Below are 19,990 nucleotides of genomic sequence, written 5' to 3'. Positions count from 1 at the left end.
TAATCTTCTGTACTTACATCATTACCAAAGGGCAGGAACCATTCATCTCTTCTCGACAGCTAGCTGGCGGCACAGATGGGGTCGCGATTTCATGCATACAGATACCTTAGGCACCCCCTACAGTGCCAAGCTCCCAAAATGATCCATGCAAATTTCCAACACATTTTCTAAGAGCTTGCTAATGGTGAGCATATTTTAATTTCTCCCAAATGCAACATTACTGCAATCCCTACATATTTTTGTTTACTCCTTAACGGAGCTCAAAGAAGAGAATGGGTCATAAAAATAATACATCCCATTTGTATAACACTACACCGTTTACAAAGCACTTCCAAAAGCTGGTATTATCCCTCCACTTTGACGATTGGGAAATTGAAGCTTAGAACGGGGAAATGACCCTCCCAGGGTCCCAGAGCCGTTAGACTGAACATCTGAGCAACTGTGGCAGGAAAGGAACTCCCTCCTCCCTCTCTGCTCAGTGTTCATCTCAGCCATCAGAAATGGGAGCTGAGGTTGGAGGGGGACAAAGAACCAGAGACCCAGTCAAGCCCCAGGATTCCACCCACGTGGGACTTTGTTCTAATGCTGCTCTCACACCCTGAGCACAGGCCTGCACTGAGCTCTGTCCTGAGGACGAGGCCCAGCGCTTACACATCTAAGTCCATCAACAATGTCGACATCAAACTAGGAGAGGGAGCATGGAGCCTGGGGAGGTGGGAAGTGGAGAGGGTGGGTTTTGCTTTCTTTCATTTCTCCTGAGAGATGTGGGGCTGTTTTTCGGAGTTTCTTCCTCTGCTGCTGCCTCAGGTGATTCGACCTAGGAGGAGCCTGTATGTGTAGACATTAGTGATCTCCCGCCAAAGGGAAGGCTTCCCACCTTTAATAGGACAAGGGCCCAGGTTAGCACAGCAGCAGTGGTTTGCACCAGACTATCCCCACCAGGGAGGGTGCTCTGATGACTCCCAGGGGGAGCAGACAGTGGCCATTCCCACGCCCTGCGTGTGACCACCCCTGATCAGGCTGTCAGGCCCCCGCCACCTCCAACTTAGGTGCAAACAAAGCAGAACAGCCACTCGGATGCAGTCTACTGACACAGCGACGCTGCACCTGTCCCAGGGCGCAGTGGGCCAGGTGCCAGCCAGCTGGGCCGGGTGGAGACGGAGGAAGCCCCAGAGAAGAACAACAGACCTTGGTGCAGGATGCCAAGTGCATGGTTAGTACAAAGAAGAATAGCCTTTTGGGGCAAGGGGCAGGTGGGTGGAACAGAAAGTCTGAACATGCAGATATGCTGAAGAATGACATTACCTGAGATCGAGCTGCAGGTAAGGGGCTGCAGAGTCACCACCCACCCCTGCTGCCTTGGCCTCCAAGCCCCAGAAAGAGTCTGGGCCACCAAGTGGTGTCAGGAGCCGGAGGACAGAGCGCAAAGGCATTGTCCCAAGATTAACAGATAAGGATGCCCAGCCCAGGGAGGACAAGACAGAAGACGAGGTGGACCCAGCATCACCCTCCCCGCCCCCCATCTCACCTGGGTAGTTCTGGCAGCCTCCAGCCGTGGAGCCCCGAGTCCAGCGCCCATTGAACAGCACCAGGCTCCACTTGTGCGCCTCCTCGCTGCTCAATGAGTCCAGGGACAGGTTGCAGATCTCCAGCCGAGAGAACTGCCTCAAGAAATCCGAAAAAGACATCCTGGGGGCAAAGGGATCAGTGAGCTCTTGGTCAAGAGAGCTGGGCTGGAAAGGTGGTGGAAAGTGTGGCCCAGTGGGCACAGGACAGAGCAGAGGCTGTGGGCCAGCTAAATCTTTCCTACACCCCACAGTACAAATACGCAGTGATCATTGGCCAAATGTCTCAGTATTTCTTTTTAAATGACTTATAATTTACCAAACAATGGTATTTTAACAGCAGTGAAAAAAGTGTACAGTATTGGCAACTTCCTCACTATTGCTTGCATCTCTGCTCTTAAAAAGCTCCCCTCTTATATCCAACCAACCAGCAAAGAGACTGAACCCTAAACTGCAGAGACCCTCGGAGGTAAAATGAACCAAGTTACCACCTTGAGGTGACTGGTTAACTCTGGTGTCCAGCCTAGAGATGGTCCCTAAGCCACACAGTCTAACCATGTCCTTATTATCTTCCTTAGGGAGTGAAGGAAGTTATTGTATTTTGATGCTAATCTAAACTTTGGACTTTGAAAAGATACAGAAACTGAGAAAGTCAGGCTGATAGCTAATCTTGAGGCCCAGATATCTTGGTTTCTACCTTTTACTGGAGTAAAAGGGGAAGAAGAAAGAAGACCCCTGGCAGGAAACCACATTGAATTCCTGGAACACCTAGAGAGAACTGCCCATGCGCAATCCAGGAAGGAACCCACAGCCAGGAGGACAGCACTCCTGCAGACCCTCTCACCAAAACTCTCCATCCTCGGCTTTCTTGCCCAGCTGTTCTTTCTGCCTGGGGTCTATGTAATTCCACTCCGGTGCACTGGGAAAGAAAGAATAAAGTTGTTGTTTTAAGCAAGCAGAGGTGATGGTTCTTGAAGAGCTTGCTGCAGAGCAAGCTGTTTACTGCAGCTCTCAGCTTCCCACCCTCCCCACCTCCTGCCCCGCCACCAACCCCAGACATGGGGAATACTGAAATGACTGAGGGTGGGCGAGGGGTATGAGATGATAGGGGATGCGGTTGGGGAAGGGACGGGACTCCACAGGCACTAGCAGGGTGACCCCAGACATGCAGCAGGAGGAACCCTGGGCCATGGCTTTGCTCTAATTTCACTCTCCAGCCAAGTTCTACATTCATGTCTGATTCAGCCCCCCAGGCCCTGGATCACAGGCCTGGGCAAGTCCAGGGGAAGAGCTGTGAGAATGGCCAGCAGAGAAAGACCACCTCCTCCTCTTCTCAGTTGGGGAGACATCCTTCTGGCTTATCTGTCTGAGGTGAAGATACCGTGAGAGGGGCTAAGCATCTCGGACACATCAACGTAGCCCCCTTCCTGAGCCTGCGGAATGCCAATCACACCCAGTTTTGTGACAGTTTCCCTGGAGTAATGGCACCCTGCAAGGCCCCCTGCTGGCAGCCTTTCCATGGCAATACCCACGTACTTTGTTCAAATGCCAGCTCCAGCTACCTGACCTTTAAGAAGTGAGGTTTCCCTGAAATATGTATGCAGTGTCTAAATAACTAAGCAGCATCGAGATCCATCTTTAAAAAAAAAAATCCCTTCTCTGAATGTTTTCAGCAAAACGTGAAGACCTCCTCTTGGCTGCATGAACACTAGGACTAAGCCCAGCCTCTTCCTCCAGGGGGGCTCTCAGGTCCCCTAAGGATCAGGCAGGGAAGCTCTTAGGGCCTCTGTAATTCATGGAAACAGTCACTGAATCAGAACCAAAGCTCAGAATGTGCTTGTCATAAACAAAGATTAGGAGACAAGTTGGAGAATTTGAGATCTGACCTAAATATCCCAGTTGGTCTCTTAAAACTAATTGGAAAAAAAATTTATTTTAATTTAAAGATATTGGGCTGAGGCTAGGAGGAGTCTCACAGAGCTGCAGCACCCTCCCCCACAACATCCATATAGAAACACCCCAGGCTGCATCTCCAGATGGTGGGGCCTGCCAGTCATCACCTTGAACCCCTGGACCTGTCCCAGCCTGTTACAGACTGAGCAGCATCAGGGAAAGGAGATAAAGTTCCATACGCCCTGTAAACAGCTTGGGAAACAGCTGCTGCTTAAAAAGGCCAAAACTTGGGATTTCGATTTCATTTAGCCATGACACGCTTTTGGGGCAGTTGGTGTTGTGTTTGGGTAAGGTTTTTGGTTTTGCTCCATCACAGGCAGTAGAATGACAAGTCTTTAATACAGGAGGCCATCTGTGGCCCTGGGGACGTGTGTTTCTTCGTGACACAAACCTGAAGGGAAGGACTGCAGTTATGAGCAGTAATGGTGTGTGATTAGTTCATAAAAGTAATAAAGTTCCCTTCCAAAGCCCTGGTGGCGTCATGTAGTACAGATAGCACATTGGGTGCACGTGAGGCTTAAGGATGTGTTTTTTGGGGGGTTGTTTTTATGACCATTCCCATTTCTGGCAGCTCTTCATCCATGACACTGGTGAGTGCTCCATCCTCCCCCAGCGGCGCCAACCTGCCCTCTGCCTCCCCCGTGCCAGCAGCGCTAACTAGGGCGGAAACCAGACCAGGCTCTCTCCATCCTCCCGCACCACGGTGGCACTGGTTCCAGAACACAGCTGTCCCGGGACACCACGGGAGGCCTCTGTCTGGGTTCAAGCACCATCTCTGAGAGGCCTGGGTCCCTCCAGTCAGTAATGGCTTTGTCAGGAGAGATCAGTACCCGCCAGAAATGAGCTCTCAGGGGGCGGGCACCCCTCCCGTTCATCCTCCTGCCTGCGGCGGCCAGTGGCTCCTCTAAGATTCAGTTCCTCTTTCTAAGCGCGTTTCTTCCTCGTGCCAAGGGGTTTGGCCTTTGTCAGAGTAACCAGACTTTGCGAAGTGGAAAGAATTGGATGGAGAGTGATGGGTCTCACCTTTGGATGACCGCCGTGGTACACAGCAAACAAGCAAACCCTCGGGCGCTAAGCAAAATTCCACTGAGCTGCCAAACTTGCAAATGCCAGAGCAGAGAGAGGAATTAAAGACTACTGCTGAGTGGGTTTTGTTTGGCTTTTCCCCACCTGGAACCATCTAACATTCTTTTCTAAACAGGCTGTGATTTGCGGACAGGAAGCGCTGCGAGCGCACTGCCCTGGGGGTCTCAGAATCATTGCGCGTGTTTCGACTGATGCCTTCCCTGCAGAGGGAGGTGGGCATGGGCAGGGAGGGAGGGGAGAACCTACTCGTCGCTCCAGGCCCCCTTCCACTCCACTTCGCCCCACGGGTTCCGGAGTCTGATCAGCCTCTCAGGACAGCCCCGGAAATCCACCTGCAAGGGCCACACACAAAGGCATCTGAATCTCCACACCCACCCCTGCCGCCCTGCGTTCCTGTCTGCACCTGAGGGACTTGCATTCAATTCCTCAAAGGCCCCTAAACATTCTTCTTTTCACACAGTTTTTCAGGGCTTAGCTCTGTTTTTCACAATCTGGTTGAATAAATAGTGAGTCTAGCATAAAAAAACAAGCATCTGTCAGCTTTAACTTGACTTAAAATTTTATAGTTGACTGACTCAGTTCTTAATATATGAGACCCATTGATAATAAATGCCCTCCAACAAATACTAAGAGCAGAGCAATTAGCATTTCATGAGCCGGTGCTATGACCTGGGCACCAAGCTCGGCCTTTCAAATGCATTATCACCTCATTTAAACTTCACAACCATCCTATAAGTTGGGTGCTGTTATCTTCATTTTAATCTCCCTCAAAACTTTGAGACTCAGACAGGGTGGATATATGTACATGGATAACTGATTCACTTTGCTGTACACCTGAAACTAACACAACATTGTAAATAAAATATATTCCAATAAAAATTTTAAAAACAACACTTCTGAGACCTAGACAGAGGGGTTGAATTATCCAAGATTACCTAGTTAGTAAGTAGTAGGTGGAGGACAGGCACCCAGGCAGCCTGTCTGAAAGCCCATACGTTCAGCCACCTCCCCCTACTCTCTATGGAACCCCATCTGTGTATTTGCTCACACACACAAACACAATGAACTGTTCAGTCTTCAGGATCTGACCTCCCTTTGTATCCTCCATCATGCCCTCAGCCCAGTGTTTACACATTCATGCTGAATTCATGTTTGGAATTGACTTCATTAAGGAGCGTATTTGTGAAACACAAATACACAGAGTGAACATTAAGGCCTTTTTAATAAATAACAAAAACTAAGACACCATTGCATTTCCCTTTTTGCCTTAGCCCTCAGGAAACCCAAAGCAAAATTAATTTCTCTACTGTCTTTAGCCCGGACTGTCTTCTGTATTTTGCCTTTGTTGTATGGTTTTATTGAGTCTGTGCTTTTCATTGCAAACCACTGCACATCCTTTTTGGAAATAGACTATAGTAAATAAAAATAATGAAAAGCTTAACCCATGCTTTTTCCTTGGGCTGGAGAGTAAGGAATATCTGCGTTCCTCTCACTATCACACCCCACCTTGAAAGCTGGGGCACGTATTACTGCCTTTTTCACCTTGAGGATCCTATGGGTTTCCAGTGCTTTACCTGTCAAACATACCTCTTAGAAAGAGTGTGGATCTAACTGACAATTTCTACAACTTTCCTCCAAAACCTTCTGTCCCTTCCTGGCCACATCTCAGAGGAGAGCCTGCATTTAGTTAGAACCCATAAAGCTGTGGCTCAGAGAGGTTACGAAATCCATCTCTGAGTGGGTAAGAGGAAGAAGGGCCCTTGTAATGAGGAGGAGAGTGTCAGGGGCTCTGTGCAACCAGAGAGGCTGCACCCCAGCAGGGCAGGGAAGCACTGGATGGTGATCCCCTCTCTTTCTCTCTAGGATGCCAGGGATTTATGGTAACACCGTCACGCATTACCCTACCCATCCATCCCAGCCCAATTTTACCTCTTCGACTCCAGTGACAGAGTATGCGTGACCCTTAACCAGCTTCTGGCTGGTGATGGCTTCCGTTTCGGCTGCACTGGAGATCTGAATTGAGAATAAAGAAGTCTACTCAGAGTGGCTGACCTTCACCTTCTTGGGACCAGTCCTACAAGGCTTTCTAAGCATATGCTGCACAGCCAGAGGGTCCCAGTGCAGGACTGGGGATATATGCAGGCGGAGCAATTAACCCCAGGTCAACAGAGCTCTCTCCATCTACTCCTCTTTGATCAGGCCTGCCTGCCAGTCCTGGGAAATGACTGACAAGCCTTTAAAATGACATAGGAAGCTGGGAAGTCATTTATTCCCCAAGAGGGATCCCACGACTGCCTGCAGAAGATTAACCATGACAACCCCTCTGGACCGGTCCCAGTTCACCAGCGGGGGTCCCCAGAGTCCCTCCTCAATAGTCCCATACCCTCCCCAGGGTCCACATCACTTCTCTACCAAAAATCACACATATCCTGCTGGGGTTTTTATAGAGAGAAGAAAGGGAGATTGTTCCTGCCTGGTCATTTATATGTGTGAAACCACCAGGTAAGGAGAGAAAGAGCAGGTGGAGGGGCTGGTGGCGTCCAGAGCATCACCCCTCGTTCAAAACCTCTTCCCTTTTCTTCAGTGAGCTCCAAGCCCCCATCATATACTGTTGATCACTGTATTTCCAAAAATCCCAAGATTACTTAGCCAAAAGGGGGTAGCAAAAGTAGGGCCCAGGATCGAGGGGTCAAGACTACATTCTTAGGGCAATTCCTGCAGAACTAAAGGGGCTTGACACTTAGGGCTCCTAAAATTTCTGAGTTTATGAGACCAAACTCTGGTCCCTATCCATTAATTAGGTCTTGCCACCAGCTCCCACCTGCTAGGGATCCATATATCATGGGACTTACCCCGTAAGCCCCAGACTCTGGCCCAAAGCCTTCCCAGCCTCGAGCCCCCGATCTGGTCCCTTCCCTACCACACGCAGGGAGGAGAAGCAAAGAGAAACCATCCCAGCTCACGTCAATGGAGCAGGCCAGCAGAGACCCCGAGCGGAGGGCCTTCTGGATGATTTGGAACAGACTGGCCGGTGGCTTCTTCAGGTCATAAAACTCAGAGATGCCACCTGTGAAATCCTCAAATCCCTCCACCGTGGACCCTCCAGTGAGAGCCTCGTAAGAACCGTTGAGCCTGTTGGACGAGAAAGAACATGGGTATCATCCACAGCCGTTAGCAAGGGGGTCCCGTGGGATGGGGCAGGGGTGCTGCTAGGACATGGTGCGCCCTGGAGGGCACAGGAGGGCCTTAGTCAGTTTCGTCTGTGGGCCAAGGAGGGGTTTAGGCACAGTTTCACAAGGCCAGCTCAGCACTCTGCCAGGCATGGATCTCAGAACACCTCTCACAAAGCCAAGTGCTCTTTCAAAAAGCAAAGTGCAGGACTTCCCTGGTGGGGTCCAGTGGTTAAGAATCCGCCTGCCAATGCAGGGGACACGGGTTTACAGGACACTACTGAAGCCTGCCTGACTACAGCCCATGCTCCACAGCAAGAGAAGCCACCCTAATGAGAAGCCCAAGCATTGCAAATAGACAGCCTTTACTCGCTGCAACTAGAGAAAGCTTGAGCGCAGCAACGAAGACCCAGCACAGCCAAAAAATAATACATAAAAGTAAAAAGCAAAGTGTAATCCAGAGCTGACCTTGACATCTTGGGTTTTGGGGGAGTTGAGGGCATGGATAAGGATGAAGGGGACCCTCCCTTAAGGCTGAGAGGCCTCCTTTGGGGCTTGCTTTGGGAATAGGGCTGGGAAGGAACAGAGGTTACAGGAAAAGGGGACCAATCAATAAAATGAATTAAAAGAACCCCAAAGAAGACTTTGAACATTGAATGCCAGTGAAGAAGAATGACTCCCAAACAAAGGGTAGAGACTTTGGTGAGTCTGATATCTAAGCATATTTGCTTTCTTCTTCTTCTTCATCACTCTTTAAAAAACTCACATTGACCTAAGAACTGACCTGGAGGCTTTAAGAAGACAAAGCCAACGTCCCAATTCACACATTCGTTTGGGACAGAGCTGAGCTTTGAACTCCTAGCCCAAATTTCTGTTTCTCTTAGTTATTGAGGATACTGTACTTGTGGGGTCTGGGTGCTGGGAAAGACATGGTCAGGGTACCCAGAGCCAGGGGGGAGGGGGCAAGCTCCCCCAGCTCTGCGTGGTCTCCCAGCTCCTACCTGCACCACTTACTTGGCATAGGCCTTCTCCAGCAGTGCGCTCCAGAATTCACTGCCTTCTTCGGAATGCAGGAAGAGCAGCTTTCCATTCTTGGTGGGGAGCCTGTCGTCCACGACCACCTCCACCCACTCTCCATACTGCCAGAACTGGGGGAGGGAAATACAGCATCCGCTTACAGGGATGAGCCGACAGGCAGAGTCCGCGTCCTCAGGGGACCTCGGAAGGAGGAGCCTCGGAGCTGGTTAATGCTCCAGCCTTTAATGAACTGGATCTGTCATTTAAGAGCAGGATCTGTCTTATTTGACCATGCCCATGGGAGATGCCAGTGAAAGCGGAAAAGAAGTCCAGAGGCCAAATTTGTGAATAAGAGAACTTGCACCTCGCTGCGGCAGCAGTGTGTGACTCGAGCCCACATCTCATGACCCTCCCTCCAAGTGCTCTCCTCAGGGCCACGTGCCCTGGAGGAGACGGGAGGGGATAGGCGTGTGGATGATTGGAGGAACTCAAGCACGAGTCAGAACGCCCTGGAGGGATTGTTAGAACCTAGGCTACTGGGTCCCAAACCCGGATTTCCGATTCTTGGCGTGGGTCCCCAGACTATGGAAAGTAGGGTCAGGGGCCAAGAGCTAGGCAGGATACCTGAAAACGAAAGATTCCTGCATAGTTCTCCTGGAAGCTCTGGTCCCTGGGAACCACGCGGTACAGCAGCTCCCGGTTCAAGGTGAGGGAGGCAATGGCCGCCAGCAGCCAGCAGTCACCTGCGCCGGGTCGAGGGGGACACACACTGGTCAGGCCAGGCCTGCAGGCTCGCTGCTTTCTTTGATTCACTGGCCCGTTCAGTCCAGAGTCATGTGACTCCCTTCTAGGTCAGATAGCCGGACTCTCTTCCTTAGTGTGTGAAGGTCCCACAGCCTTCTTGGAAGTTCTTAGCTCCTCCCTCACCACCTCCCAAACACACACACACACACACACACACACACACACACACGCTGACCATTCCACATTGTCCTAAGCACTCAAGAGTGGAGTAGAAAACAGAAAACAAGAAGCAAAAACCAGCCTCTTTCATTCCTTAACAGCAACGTTAAGAAAACATCTGGGGGACTTCCCTGGTGGTCCAGTGGTTAAGAATCTGCTTTGCAATGCAGGGGATGCGAGTTTGATCCCTGGTCAGGGAACTAAGATCCCAAATGCCTCAGAGCAACTAGGCCCACACGCCACTGCTACTGAGCTCACGTGCCACAAGTAGAGAGTCCATGAGCTGCAACGAAAAACCCATGTGATGCGATGAAAATCCTGCGTGATCCCACATGCTGCAACCAAGACCCGACATAGCCAAATAAATAAATATTAAAAAGAGGAAACGTTTGGTTGGGGGAAACACTGAAGCGATGTGGTGAGTGCAGGGGTCTGTGTGTGTGTGTGTGTGTGTGTGTGTGTTCCTTGCTCCTTGGCCTTGGGTAACAGAGTTGCCTCTTCGTGTCTGTTGGAGGATTGCCCTTTTACGTTTCACATCTCACCATGACAGGCTTGATCTCTCATTGCTTATAACACTCCTGAGATATTAATTAGCATGAAATTATCATACTTTTACGCACAGCAAATAAAAATTAAGAGAGGTTAAAAATGATAGGGCTCAGCGCTGGTCACTTTGGAGATCCAAGTGAATGCAAAAGAAAACAGAAAAATGCTTTCTGTACAAGTCAGGACACCCCCATGCCCAAGCCCCTGAGCACTGCCTCCCTGGAGGGCATCTTAATCCCCCATGGTGTTGACTCCAAAGGTGAACCACAGGCCCCAGAGACCCCTTACTGACTTTAGCATCCTGGGGTGGATCTAGCATCCTGGAATTGATGTACACTTGTGCCACATCCATCTACCTGCTTATTCTACACCAGTCTCTGAGATCTCAATGTCCCATGTGTGCTGCTTGTTGCATGAACGAGTAAGTCCATCCTCCCAGTCCAACAGCTGCCTCCTCCCCGTTTTGTTCCAGAGCCCTACTTCTAGGAGTCTAGGCTTTGGTGACAAGTTTGTCCCATTCCTATCCCACTCAAATGGCTCCAAAACCCAGCCTGCGTGTCACAGCCTTCACCTTGTCCACAGAAACAAAATCTCAACATCCTCAGGTTATCTTCAGAGGAAGTCCTTTCAACCTTTCAGAGCTCCTCTGAGGACTTTGTCCAACTCCCTGTTTTCTTTCAATGCTGTGGCCCAGGTTGCATACATAATCCAAGATGTTCTCTCAGATGCAGGCTATCTGAGCAGGCAGTAAGTGAATAGTGGGCCAGGAACCCACCTCCGAGCATCTGTCACCTGCTCAGAACAGCTCCATCACCAGCTCATCCCAGAAAGCCTTTTGGTCTACCTGCCCTCATCTCTCTCAACAGAGAGGTTTCTGATTTGGTCCCATAGTAATTCCTTTCCCTCTACCTTTACCCAACCAGGCTCGTGTATTTTCTCTCTTTCCCTCTCTCACACAGTTACTTTTTGAAGAGCGTTTCTGACCCAGAAGGCAGCCTACTCCCTGCCTCCCACTCTCACTGACAAATGCCCTCTTCCCTAAAGCAGCAGGGCCTCCAGGTGGGACCAGATCCAGTAGCCAGAGGAGATAAAAATTGGTACAGCAGGCCTGAGACTGCAGCTTCTCATTAAAGAAGACTCGAGGGGGCCAGTACCTCGTTCAAAGACAACTTCCAAAGAGTAGATAAAATAACATATTCCCTTCTCTCACTCCAGCCTTCTTCCTGTTAACACAGGTGACCATCTCATTCCTCTGCTCAGAAATCTTCGACTTCCTCCACTGCTCAAGAGCAAGATAAAAACTAATGGAGCATCAAGACCCTTCACGACATGCCTCCTTTCTACTTCCGCTGCCTGCCTCCCACTGTCCTCCCACCGTGAGTCTGGTCTCCAGATGAACTCGGAGCTGCATAAACACCATGCCCTGGTCTTTCCCAGCGCGCGTGTTCACTCATCCATCCCCCCGGCTTGTAGAGTCCTTGCTGTAACACCATCCCCTTTCTCCTCCTCCATGAAGCTTTCCCTGATGCTTCTCATCCTCCAGGCGCAGGTCACCTCTTTTTCTTTGTGTTTCCCAAAGACCTTGTTTATATCTGCTGCTGCTGCTGCTACTAAGTCGCTTCAGTCGTGTCCGACTCTGTGCGACCCCATAGACGGCAGCCCACCAGACTCCCCCGTCCCTGGGATTCTCCAGGCAAGAACACTGGAGTGGGTTGCCATTTCCTTCTCCAATGCATGAAAGTGAAAAGTGATAGTGAAGTCGCTCAGTCGTGTTCGACTCTTCGTGACCCCATGGACTGCAGCCTACCAGGCTCCTCCATCCATGGGATTTTCCAGACAAGAGTACTGGAGTGGGGTGCCATTGCCTTCTCCGCTTGTTTATATCGGGTTCACTCGGATTTTTCTGTACGCTGTTAAGGAAAAACCTGAACTTTTTGGCCAATCCAGGACTTCTCGGTGCACAAGCTCTTCCCTGTCCAATTCCTGACGCACCTCGGTGTTCCATGTGCTCCATCCCCAGAGCCCCCAGCACCTTTCTGGGCCACTTGAACAAGACTGGCTTCCTCACCGTCGTCCCCACCCCATCTCCCGCCCAGTCCTCTGCATCTCTTCCTCAGAACAGGCACATGGATCCCTTCATCTTGGCATCCCCAGCAGGTAGCCAACACATAGCAGGGACTCAATGTTTAATGAATAAAAATAAATGTTTGCAGAGAAAGACAAGTATCATATGATTTCACTTATACGTGGAATCTAAAATATGATACACATGAGCTTATACACAAAGCAGAAACAGACTCATAGACATGGTAAACAAACTAATGGCTACCAAAGGGGGATGGGGAAGGATAAATTAGACTTTTGGGATTAGCAGATACAAACTACTAAATAAAACAGATGAACAACAAGGTCCTACCATAGCACAGGGAGCCATATTCAGTACCTTGTAATAAACCATAGTAGAAAAAAATATGAGAAAGAATTTATATATGTATAACCAAATAACTTTGCTATACACAAAAGTTGTAAATCAACTATAACTTTAAAAATGTTTAAGAGTTTTTAAAAATTTGTAAATATGTGAAGGTTGTGCTAGTGGTAAAGAACCCAGCTGCCAATGCAGGAGACATAAGAGACGCAGATTCAATCCTTGGGTGGAGGAAGAACCCCTGGAGAAGGAGATGGCAACCCACTCCAGTATTCTTGCCTGGAGAATCCCAGGGACAGAGGAGTCCAGAGGGTCGCAGAGTCAGACACGACTGAAGTGACTTAGCCCGCACATACATGACCAAATGAGTCAATGATTCATATTTTTGTTCTTGTGCAAGTTCCCAGCAGCACCTCACATGTTTGCATCTGAAGATCCCTGGTGTGTGGAGAGGTGGAGCCCAACGAGGACATGCCCTGAACGTGACAAGAGTCAGCTCTGCCAGTATCGGGGGCCTCAGCCTCTAGAGCCAGAGGGCAGAGGGAGACAAGGGAAGACCACCGCAGAGGCGCAGGCAACCCTCCCTGAGGCTGGTGGCCTCTCGCAGAGATCTGAGCACACCTCCCTTCACAACGAGTTGCTGCCTTGGTTCTCTGCTGATACCAATGCTCTTGCTGCCAGACAGGCTGCTTCCAACGGCCCACCTTAGACGTACTCCTTAGACGTTACAATTCACCACAAGGACACAAAGTGTCCCTCAGCTGCTGACATCAAAGGGGCTGCCCAGCTGGAGGAGAGTTTAATTTGTTCTTAATTTGCCTCATTCCTGACTTTTCCCCGGGTCTGCCAGCACAGGGCTGAGAGGAGATGCAGCGGGTACCGGGGCTCTGGGATGCCTGCCAGGGGCTCCGTAAGATTATCGATGCACAATCATCACCAAGATGCTTTCTCTAAGGCACAGATCCAAATGAGCGTGTTCCTCTTCCGAGAACCCTCTTGGGAGGATAGACGTTTATGCTGTCGCTCAAAACATTTCAGAGATGTGTTTGGGGATCTGCCTGGACACCTGCACATATACATCGACTTCTCCTCCGTGGACTCACAGCTTGATCTTTGAGCACAATGTTAATATCCAAAAGCAACCGAGCAGCTTTTGAATCTCAGTTTAGTGGTGAAAAAGATGACAGAAAAAACTGGGAAAGAATCTTGATGGTCAAGGCCCTACTCCCCAGCCACTCTCCAACGAGGGCAGGTTCCGGTTAGAGAGTCACCGACCAGGGAGCTAGAGAACGGCTCCTGCATCCCTGTCCTCATGGGAAGCCTGGAACCACCCAAGCTTTGTTCTTCCCACTCTAATAGGTTTAATATTTATTAAAATAATAAGCTGACTTATTTTCTACTCCACTCAAACTTCCTACTCATTGCATCAGCAGGCTTCAGGGCTCTAGCAAACAGCAGGTAGACCCCAGTCATTATAATGGAGCTGCTGCCCTGCTTTGTGAAAAACATGTTTTAAGCCACTGAGGAAATAATAATCCTGAGTCAGGCTTTGTTAAAAACAAACAAACGAAAAACTCCAAATTCAAAAATTCCATTTACATGTTACCATCAAAGCTGGATGATCTAAACACCCAGTGTTAGGATAAGCCCTAGGTATCATGAACTGGGGCTATAATCTAAACGAATTTTTCAAGCATCAAGGGAAGAAGTGGAGATGCTTCTGGGCTACCGGGAGGAGAGAGGAAGAGAAAAAAAGAGAGAAAAGGTCAGACATTGGAACCCCTGTCATCATTCCTCTTCCACCGGGAGGTTGACCAATGGCTGGAGCAGCAACAATAGCAAAACCACAGAGAGTTTTAAAGAGGAAGCCAGAGCAGAGAGGATTTATGCCCAGTTTCCCACCGAGGACACGGGGAGCAGAATAAAAATGGCACCACCGAGAGCACGGGGTTGGCGGGGTTGGGGGGTGGGGGTGGGGGGGCCGTGCGCGGGGAGATGCGAGAAGGTGGTAAAGAGCGCCCTCTAGGGACTGCCTGGCGCTCCAGCAGCTGAGACTCCACGCGCCCAGTGCAGGGGGCCAGGGTTTGACAGCTGGTCAGGGAACCAGATCCCACATGTCACAACTAAGAGTTTGCATGTCACAACTAATAGCTGCTGCAGCCAAATAAATAAAAATACTAATATGCTTTAAAAAAAAAAAAAGAGCACCCTCAAGTCTTCCTCTGCCATCAGGGCTAAGGGCAGGGAAGAGAAGGCAGGTCAATCCCACCACAGAGGCCATGGGTGACTGCCTGGCTCAGGGCCATGGAGGTGTGCCAGCATACTGAGGCAAGCCTGGGTCAGCCAGGGAAGAAGGTCCACCAGACCCCAACAGCACCAGCGGCACAGACCGCACACCGCACACCATTTCCAGCTCCATGAAACCAGGGAGACACAGGGGCCAGCCACCCTCCTCAAATAGCCTGGAGGACATTTGGCCTTTCCTTCCGTGCAGGCGCCGTCCTGGGGAGGCTGGAGAGGGGCCAGCCCTGAAGAAGCAAAAAAAAAAAAAAAAAAATCACCCGAATAGAGAGACTGAAGGAGGAGCATTTACCCAAAAGGGACAAGAACCCGAAACAGGCTGAGGCAGAAATACCTTTTATTGGCCGGTTGCCGGGTCCCTCCCACTCACGGTCAGTGGAAATTGGGGCTCCCCAGCAAGCTGAGAGAAGCGAGAAAGATACAGAATGCGTGACGATCGCATATCTGAATGTAATGCAGAGACTCTGACGCGCCTCTGTGTGCTTGTTTCCTAAAAACCCATCCTTACTCACAGCTGAGGCCTCCTGCGTCCGCTCCTCGCTGTAAGATGGCTGCAGGGGTTCACACTCGGGCTGCTGTTCTCACTCTGCACATCAGCACCAAGCAATCGCAGACGCCTTTCTCCTCCCCTCCCTCCCATGGGTGGACAGGCCTTTTCCCGCCCTCTGCATTCAACTCCTGCCTTCTTGGATGAACTGAAGTACATACGCACATGCTTGTGGCCATTCTCGCTTTGCTGACAATTCCCAGCTCTCTGGCTAGACCAAAAGCTGACTGGAGGCAGGCAGTGAGCTCCTGTCTTCGTAGATCTCAGCATACAATGCTTCAGTGAATGAAATCATTCTGGCCGGCCTGATCTGAAAACTCATACCTTAATTACGAGCAAGAAAGTCTCATAACTTAGCCCATTTAGCAGTTGAGATCTTGAACCAGGAGAAATAATACAGCATACATTCATGCTGCATAAGACTAGAATCAGATTGAGAATTTAGAGTTACTAGCCTAGTTAATAGGGGCTTCCCCGGTAGCTCAGCTGGGAAAGAATCTGCCTGCAATGCAGGAGACCCCAGTTCAATTCCTGCGTCAGGAAGATCCCCTGGAGAAGGGATAGGTTACCCAATCCAGTATACTTGGGCTTCCCTGATGGCTCAGATGGCACAGAATCCACCTGCAGTCCAGGAGACTTGGGTTCAATCCCTGAGTTGGGAAGATCCCCTGGAAGAGAGCATGGCAACTCACTCTAGTATTCTTGCCTGGAGAATCCCCTTGAACAGAGGAGCCTGATGGGCTTACAGTCCATCGGGTTGCAAAGAGTCGGACATGACTGAGCGACTAAGCACAGCACAGCATCCTAGTTAATAAAGCTCCTGTAAGTTTGGGATTAACAGATATACACTATCATGTATAAAATAAACAACAAGGACATAATGGAAGCACAGAGAACTATATTCAACATCATAATGGAACCTAACAACCTAATGGAAAAGAATCTGAAAAAGGATACATATATATTATTTATGATTCTTCAAACAGAATCACTTTGTTGTACAACTGAAACTAACACAACATTACAAATCAACTTACTTTAACATTTTTAAAGGAAAAATATTAAAAACAAAAAATCTCCCATAACATAGTATATCCAGCCAGAGCAGGTTTCTCTAGCTGAGCACTGCTGACACTTGGCTGGATGGCTCTGTGTTGCCAGCCATCCTGTGCTCTGTAGATGTTCAACAGTACCCCTGGGCTCTGCCCACCAGGTGCCAGGACCACCTGCCTCCCAGCAGGACAACCAAAAATGTCTCCAGACACTGCCAACATGCCCTGGGATAGGGGATGGAGGATCATCTCCCACCCCCATTGAGACCTCATGAGCCAGAACATCCACAGCAAAATCGGGGGGTGAGGGAAGTCTGCGTTGGAGAAGGTTGGACAAAATGGCTTTGCATATGTCTCCAGTTCTCAACAATGGCTCAGTATGAAAATGTCACTGACGAGAATGATAACGATGTTTCCTTAGTCCATTACTCCTAGAGTCTTCTGGAAGCCACTTTCTTCTTCCCCCTTCCTTCTTTCACACCTGTCTTCACTAAAGAAAATTGTTAACACCCAAAGGAAAGCTCTGACTTGCTCCTCAAGGTTGGCACCCAAGCCAGAGTAGGGTGTCATCTTAGCCTGCTTCCAGCCTTTGCTCATCTCAGGATCCCAGGCATAGCATGATTAGACTTAGGCCCCTCTACCTGGATTTGGAAGAGTGACTGTTTGACCTCTTGCAGACCTCCTGAGCTATATCATTCTACCATTCTTCTTTTCTGCAAATCATACAGACGCCAACCTTCACTGTTGCAGGCCAAGGCAAAGCTAGACATTCCTGAACTTGCACGACATCAGTGCCACTGGGTCCCCTCACCCCCTCTCTGCAGCCTCGGTGGCCAGCCTCCATCCTAGCCTCCAACCCCCTCTCTAGGGTTGGCCCAGGATCACAGATGCCTGCCAGCCCAGGAGAGTCTGGCTCCAGCTCTGCAAGGGTCTTTTGGCATCCTCAGGGGTCCTGTTTACTCTGACGTTATTGTAAACTGCTCCCTGCTCCCCCAAGCCACATCACTCCCTCCCTGGAGCAGTGCCTGCCCAGGCTGGTCTGGTGGTGCACAGGACCAGGGGAATGAATGAATCAGCCACATTCACACTCCCTGCATCCTACCAGAACCCTCCATTGACATTCCAGTCCTCTTTGAATCATTTAGTATATCTCCCCCACCTCATACCTGCCTCCAGCCCTCCTTGGAAAACATCTCTGTGAGGTTCCCTTCCCTCAAGTTTAGGGAGTATGTCCTGTATGTCAGTCATCACTCACCAGGACTTAGCAAGCATTGCTGGTGTAGGACACTGGGACAAGAGAGATGTAAAAGACATGACCCCTGCCTTCAGGGAGCCAGCAAGCTTAAAGGAGTCAAAATAGCATGGCTTTTGCCCTCAGAAAGCCTGGGTTTAAATTCTCAGGCCCCACTTTGCCTGCCAAGTAACGTGTAGCAATTCTTTAATTCTTGTGATCCGCGGTTCTCTAATCTGTAAAATGGGTTTATGTCTCACAATTTATCGTACAGGATCATTTGAGCAAAAAGAACTTATTTGTAGCAAAAGGGATGTTTAAACATAAATAGCAACTTCTAGTTAGGTAGAGAGGACATCAGGACATAAAAAATATAAGAGATGCATACGGATGTACATGTAACAGCAGACATATTTTTGAGGGTCTCTGGAGTATCTTGATTAATGGTCTCCTGAGGGTAAGCCAGCTTTTCTCTACCCCAACCCCATTTACCAATACAGTTTCAGGGAGGGCAGAGAGGGATGAGCAATAAGAGGTGGGCTTTAAAACTCCAGAGCAATGAGCAGGGGCCCGAATGGAGTGAGATGAGCCCAGAGGACAGTGTCTCTCGGACCCTCCCCAGTTGGGATTCAGAGAAAACCACTGTGGGGAATCTTCTACACCACAGAGGGAGTGGGCAGCCTCCACAGAATTAAGAATGTGGTGAGCCATGAGCTGACTCTCAGAAAATCCCCCAAGCTCCCCTGTGACCTCAACAAAAAAAAAGGCAGAGGCCAGTGCAGGCAGGAAATAGGCTGAGCAACCCTGGCAGACACAGCTAGTCTGCACACGGGGCCCCAGCCGACCGGGCCTCTGGCACCATCTTGGGCCTCCATCACCATCTTGGGAAGGAGAGGGCAGAGGAGAGCGATCTGGAAGGCTAAACAGTTACCCCAAGGGAACAAGCTATACCAAAGAAGGCTCTTTCAACTACTGGGTTGGACAAAGTTTCAGGCTGAACTGGACTAAGTGTAGTCCCCCACTTCGCTAGGCAGGGCTCCTGAGGAAGATGAAAGCAGCTTTAGATCTCAGACATGCGCTAAGTGCCAAACCCAGAGACTCCAGAGAGGCTGCCTGAGATGAACTTTCAGGAAGTCTCCCACAATAAGCAACATTTCTGCTCAGATGCGACGACTCCACTGGCCTTTCTAAGGCCAAACAGAAGCCTCTGTGCCTCCTGGAATAGCAGCCGGGGGCTCTCAGGCTCTGTCTGCGGCTGTCTCTTTCCTGGGTCAAAGGAAACACATCCGGGAACAGGTCACATTCACACGGCAGACATGAGCCCTACATCTGGCTTCTCTGCCCGGGTCCATGCAACGTTAGCACTTCCCAATGTGAATCTCGTGTCAAGTGCCTGCACCTTCTTGGAACCTGTGGGTGTACTGTGGGCTAAAGGACTGTGCACATCCCGTCCCCAATAAATCCTGCCAAGTCCTGAGGTAGATTAATCCGATGGTTTCTGTGAGTTCTTACGAAATGGAAATGAGAGGAAAAGGCATTCCAGACTCAGCCTTTCATCTACCAAGAGTTTCCCTGAAATCGCATAAGTGCCCCCGTCCTTGTTAGTGTTCCCCACAGCAGGAGGGTATCTTCCTGCCTTTGAACCTTTCCAGCTCTGCACTGGGTGAGGCAGGCATCTAGTCCCCACTTTCCAGATTCGTAACACTGAGGCCCTGAGCAGCTCAAGGTCAGTCAGTGTCAGAGTCAGGTCTAGCCCAGCAAGATGATTAGCCTACTGCATTCCCACACCCCGCGGAGCCCTCAGAAGCCAAAGCAAATGGAATTATCCCACCATATGAAATGTTATGCCCTAGATGTCTGGGCAAGAGGCTCATTTGCAGGATTTCATAAAATTGATGAAAGTGACTTTGGAGGCCTGTTCCTCAACCAAACCCAAAAAGAACCTGGCAGAGTGACAGCGGTGACAGCTAAGGAAGAGAAGACGGGGTTCCAGGCACAGTGGGCGCTGCAAGGGAACAGTGAAAGCATCAAAGGATTGAGGTGGACCTTGGGGAAAGTGGGGAAGCCTTGAACGTTTCCATGATTCTGCATCAAAAGTCAAGGGAGAAGTGGAAGGTGTCACATCCCATGG

The 19,990-nt window shown here is 49.9% G+C and overlaps 1 protein-coding gene across 1 annotated transcript in view; it reads right to left on the bottom strand.

Annotated features, from left to right (window-relative positions):
* CAPN8 (calpain 8) overlaps positions 1 to 19,990 on the bottom strand; it is a 71,142-nt gene that overhangs the window by 25,390 nt on the left and 25,762 nt on the right. Inside the window, exons 3-9 of the mRNA XM_005903728.3 lie at positions 9,416 to 9,534; positions 8,789 to 8,922; positions 7,568 to 7,736; positions 6,534 to 6,617; positions 4,851 to 4,936; positions 2,410 to 2,484; positions 1,529 to 1,689 (exon numbers count right to left, since the gene is read on the bottom strand). Of these exons, the coding sequence (XP_005903790.1) occupies positions 1,529 to 1,689; positions 2,410 to 2,484; positions 4,851 to 4,936; positions 6,534 to 6,617; positions 7,568 to 7,736; positions 8,789 to 8,922; positions 9,416 to 9,534 (828 nt within the window). The remainder of the gene's footprint in view (positions 1 to 1,528; positions 1,690 to 2,409; positions 2,485 to 4,850; positions 4,937 to 6,533; positions 6,618 to 7,567; positions 7,737 to 8,788; positions 8,923 to 9,415; positions 9,535 to 19,990) is intronic.

This window comes from Bos mutus, chromosome 16 (assembly GCF_027580195.1).
Source record: "Bos mutus isolate GX-2022 chromosome 16, NWIPB_WYAK_1.1, whole genome shotgun sequence".
NCBI classification, from domain to species: domain Eukaryota; kingdom Metazoa; phylum Chordata; class Mammalia; order Artiodactyla; family Bovidae; genus Bos; species Bos mutus.
This window is presented reverse-complemented; position numbering and strand designations above follow the sequence as displayed.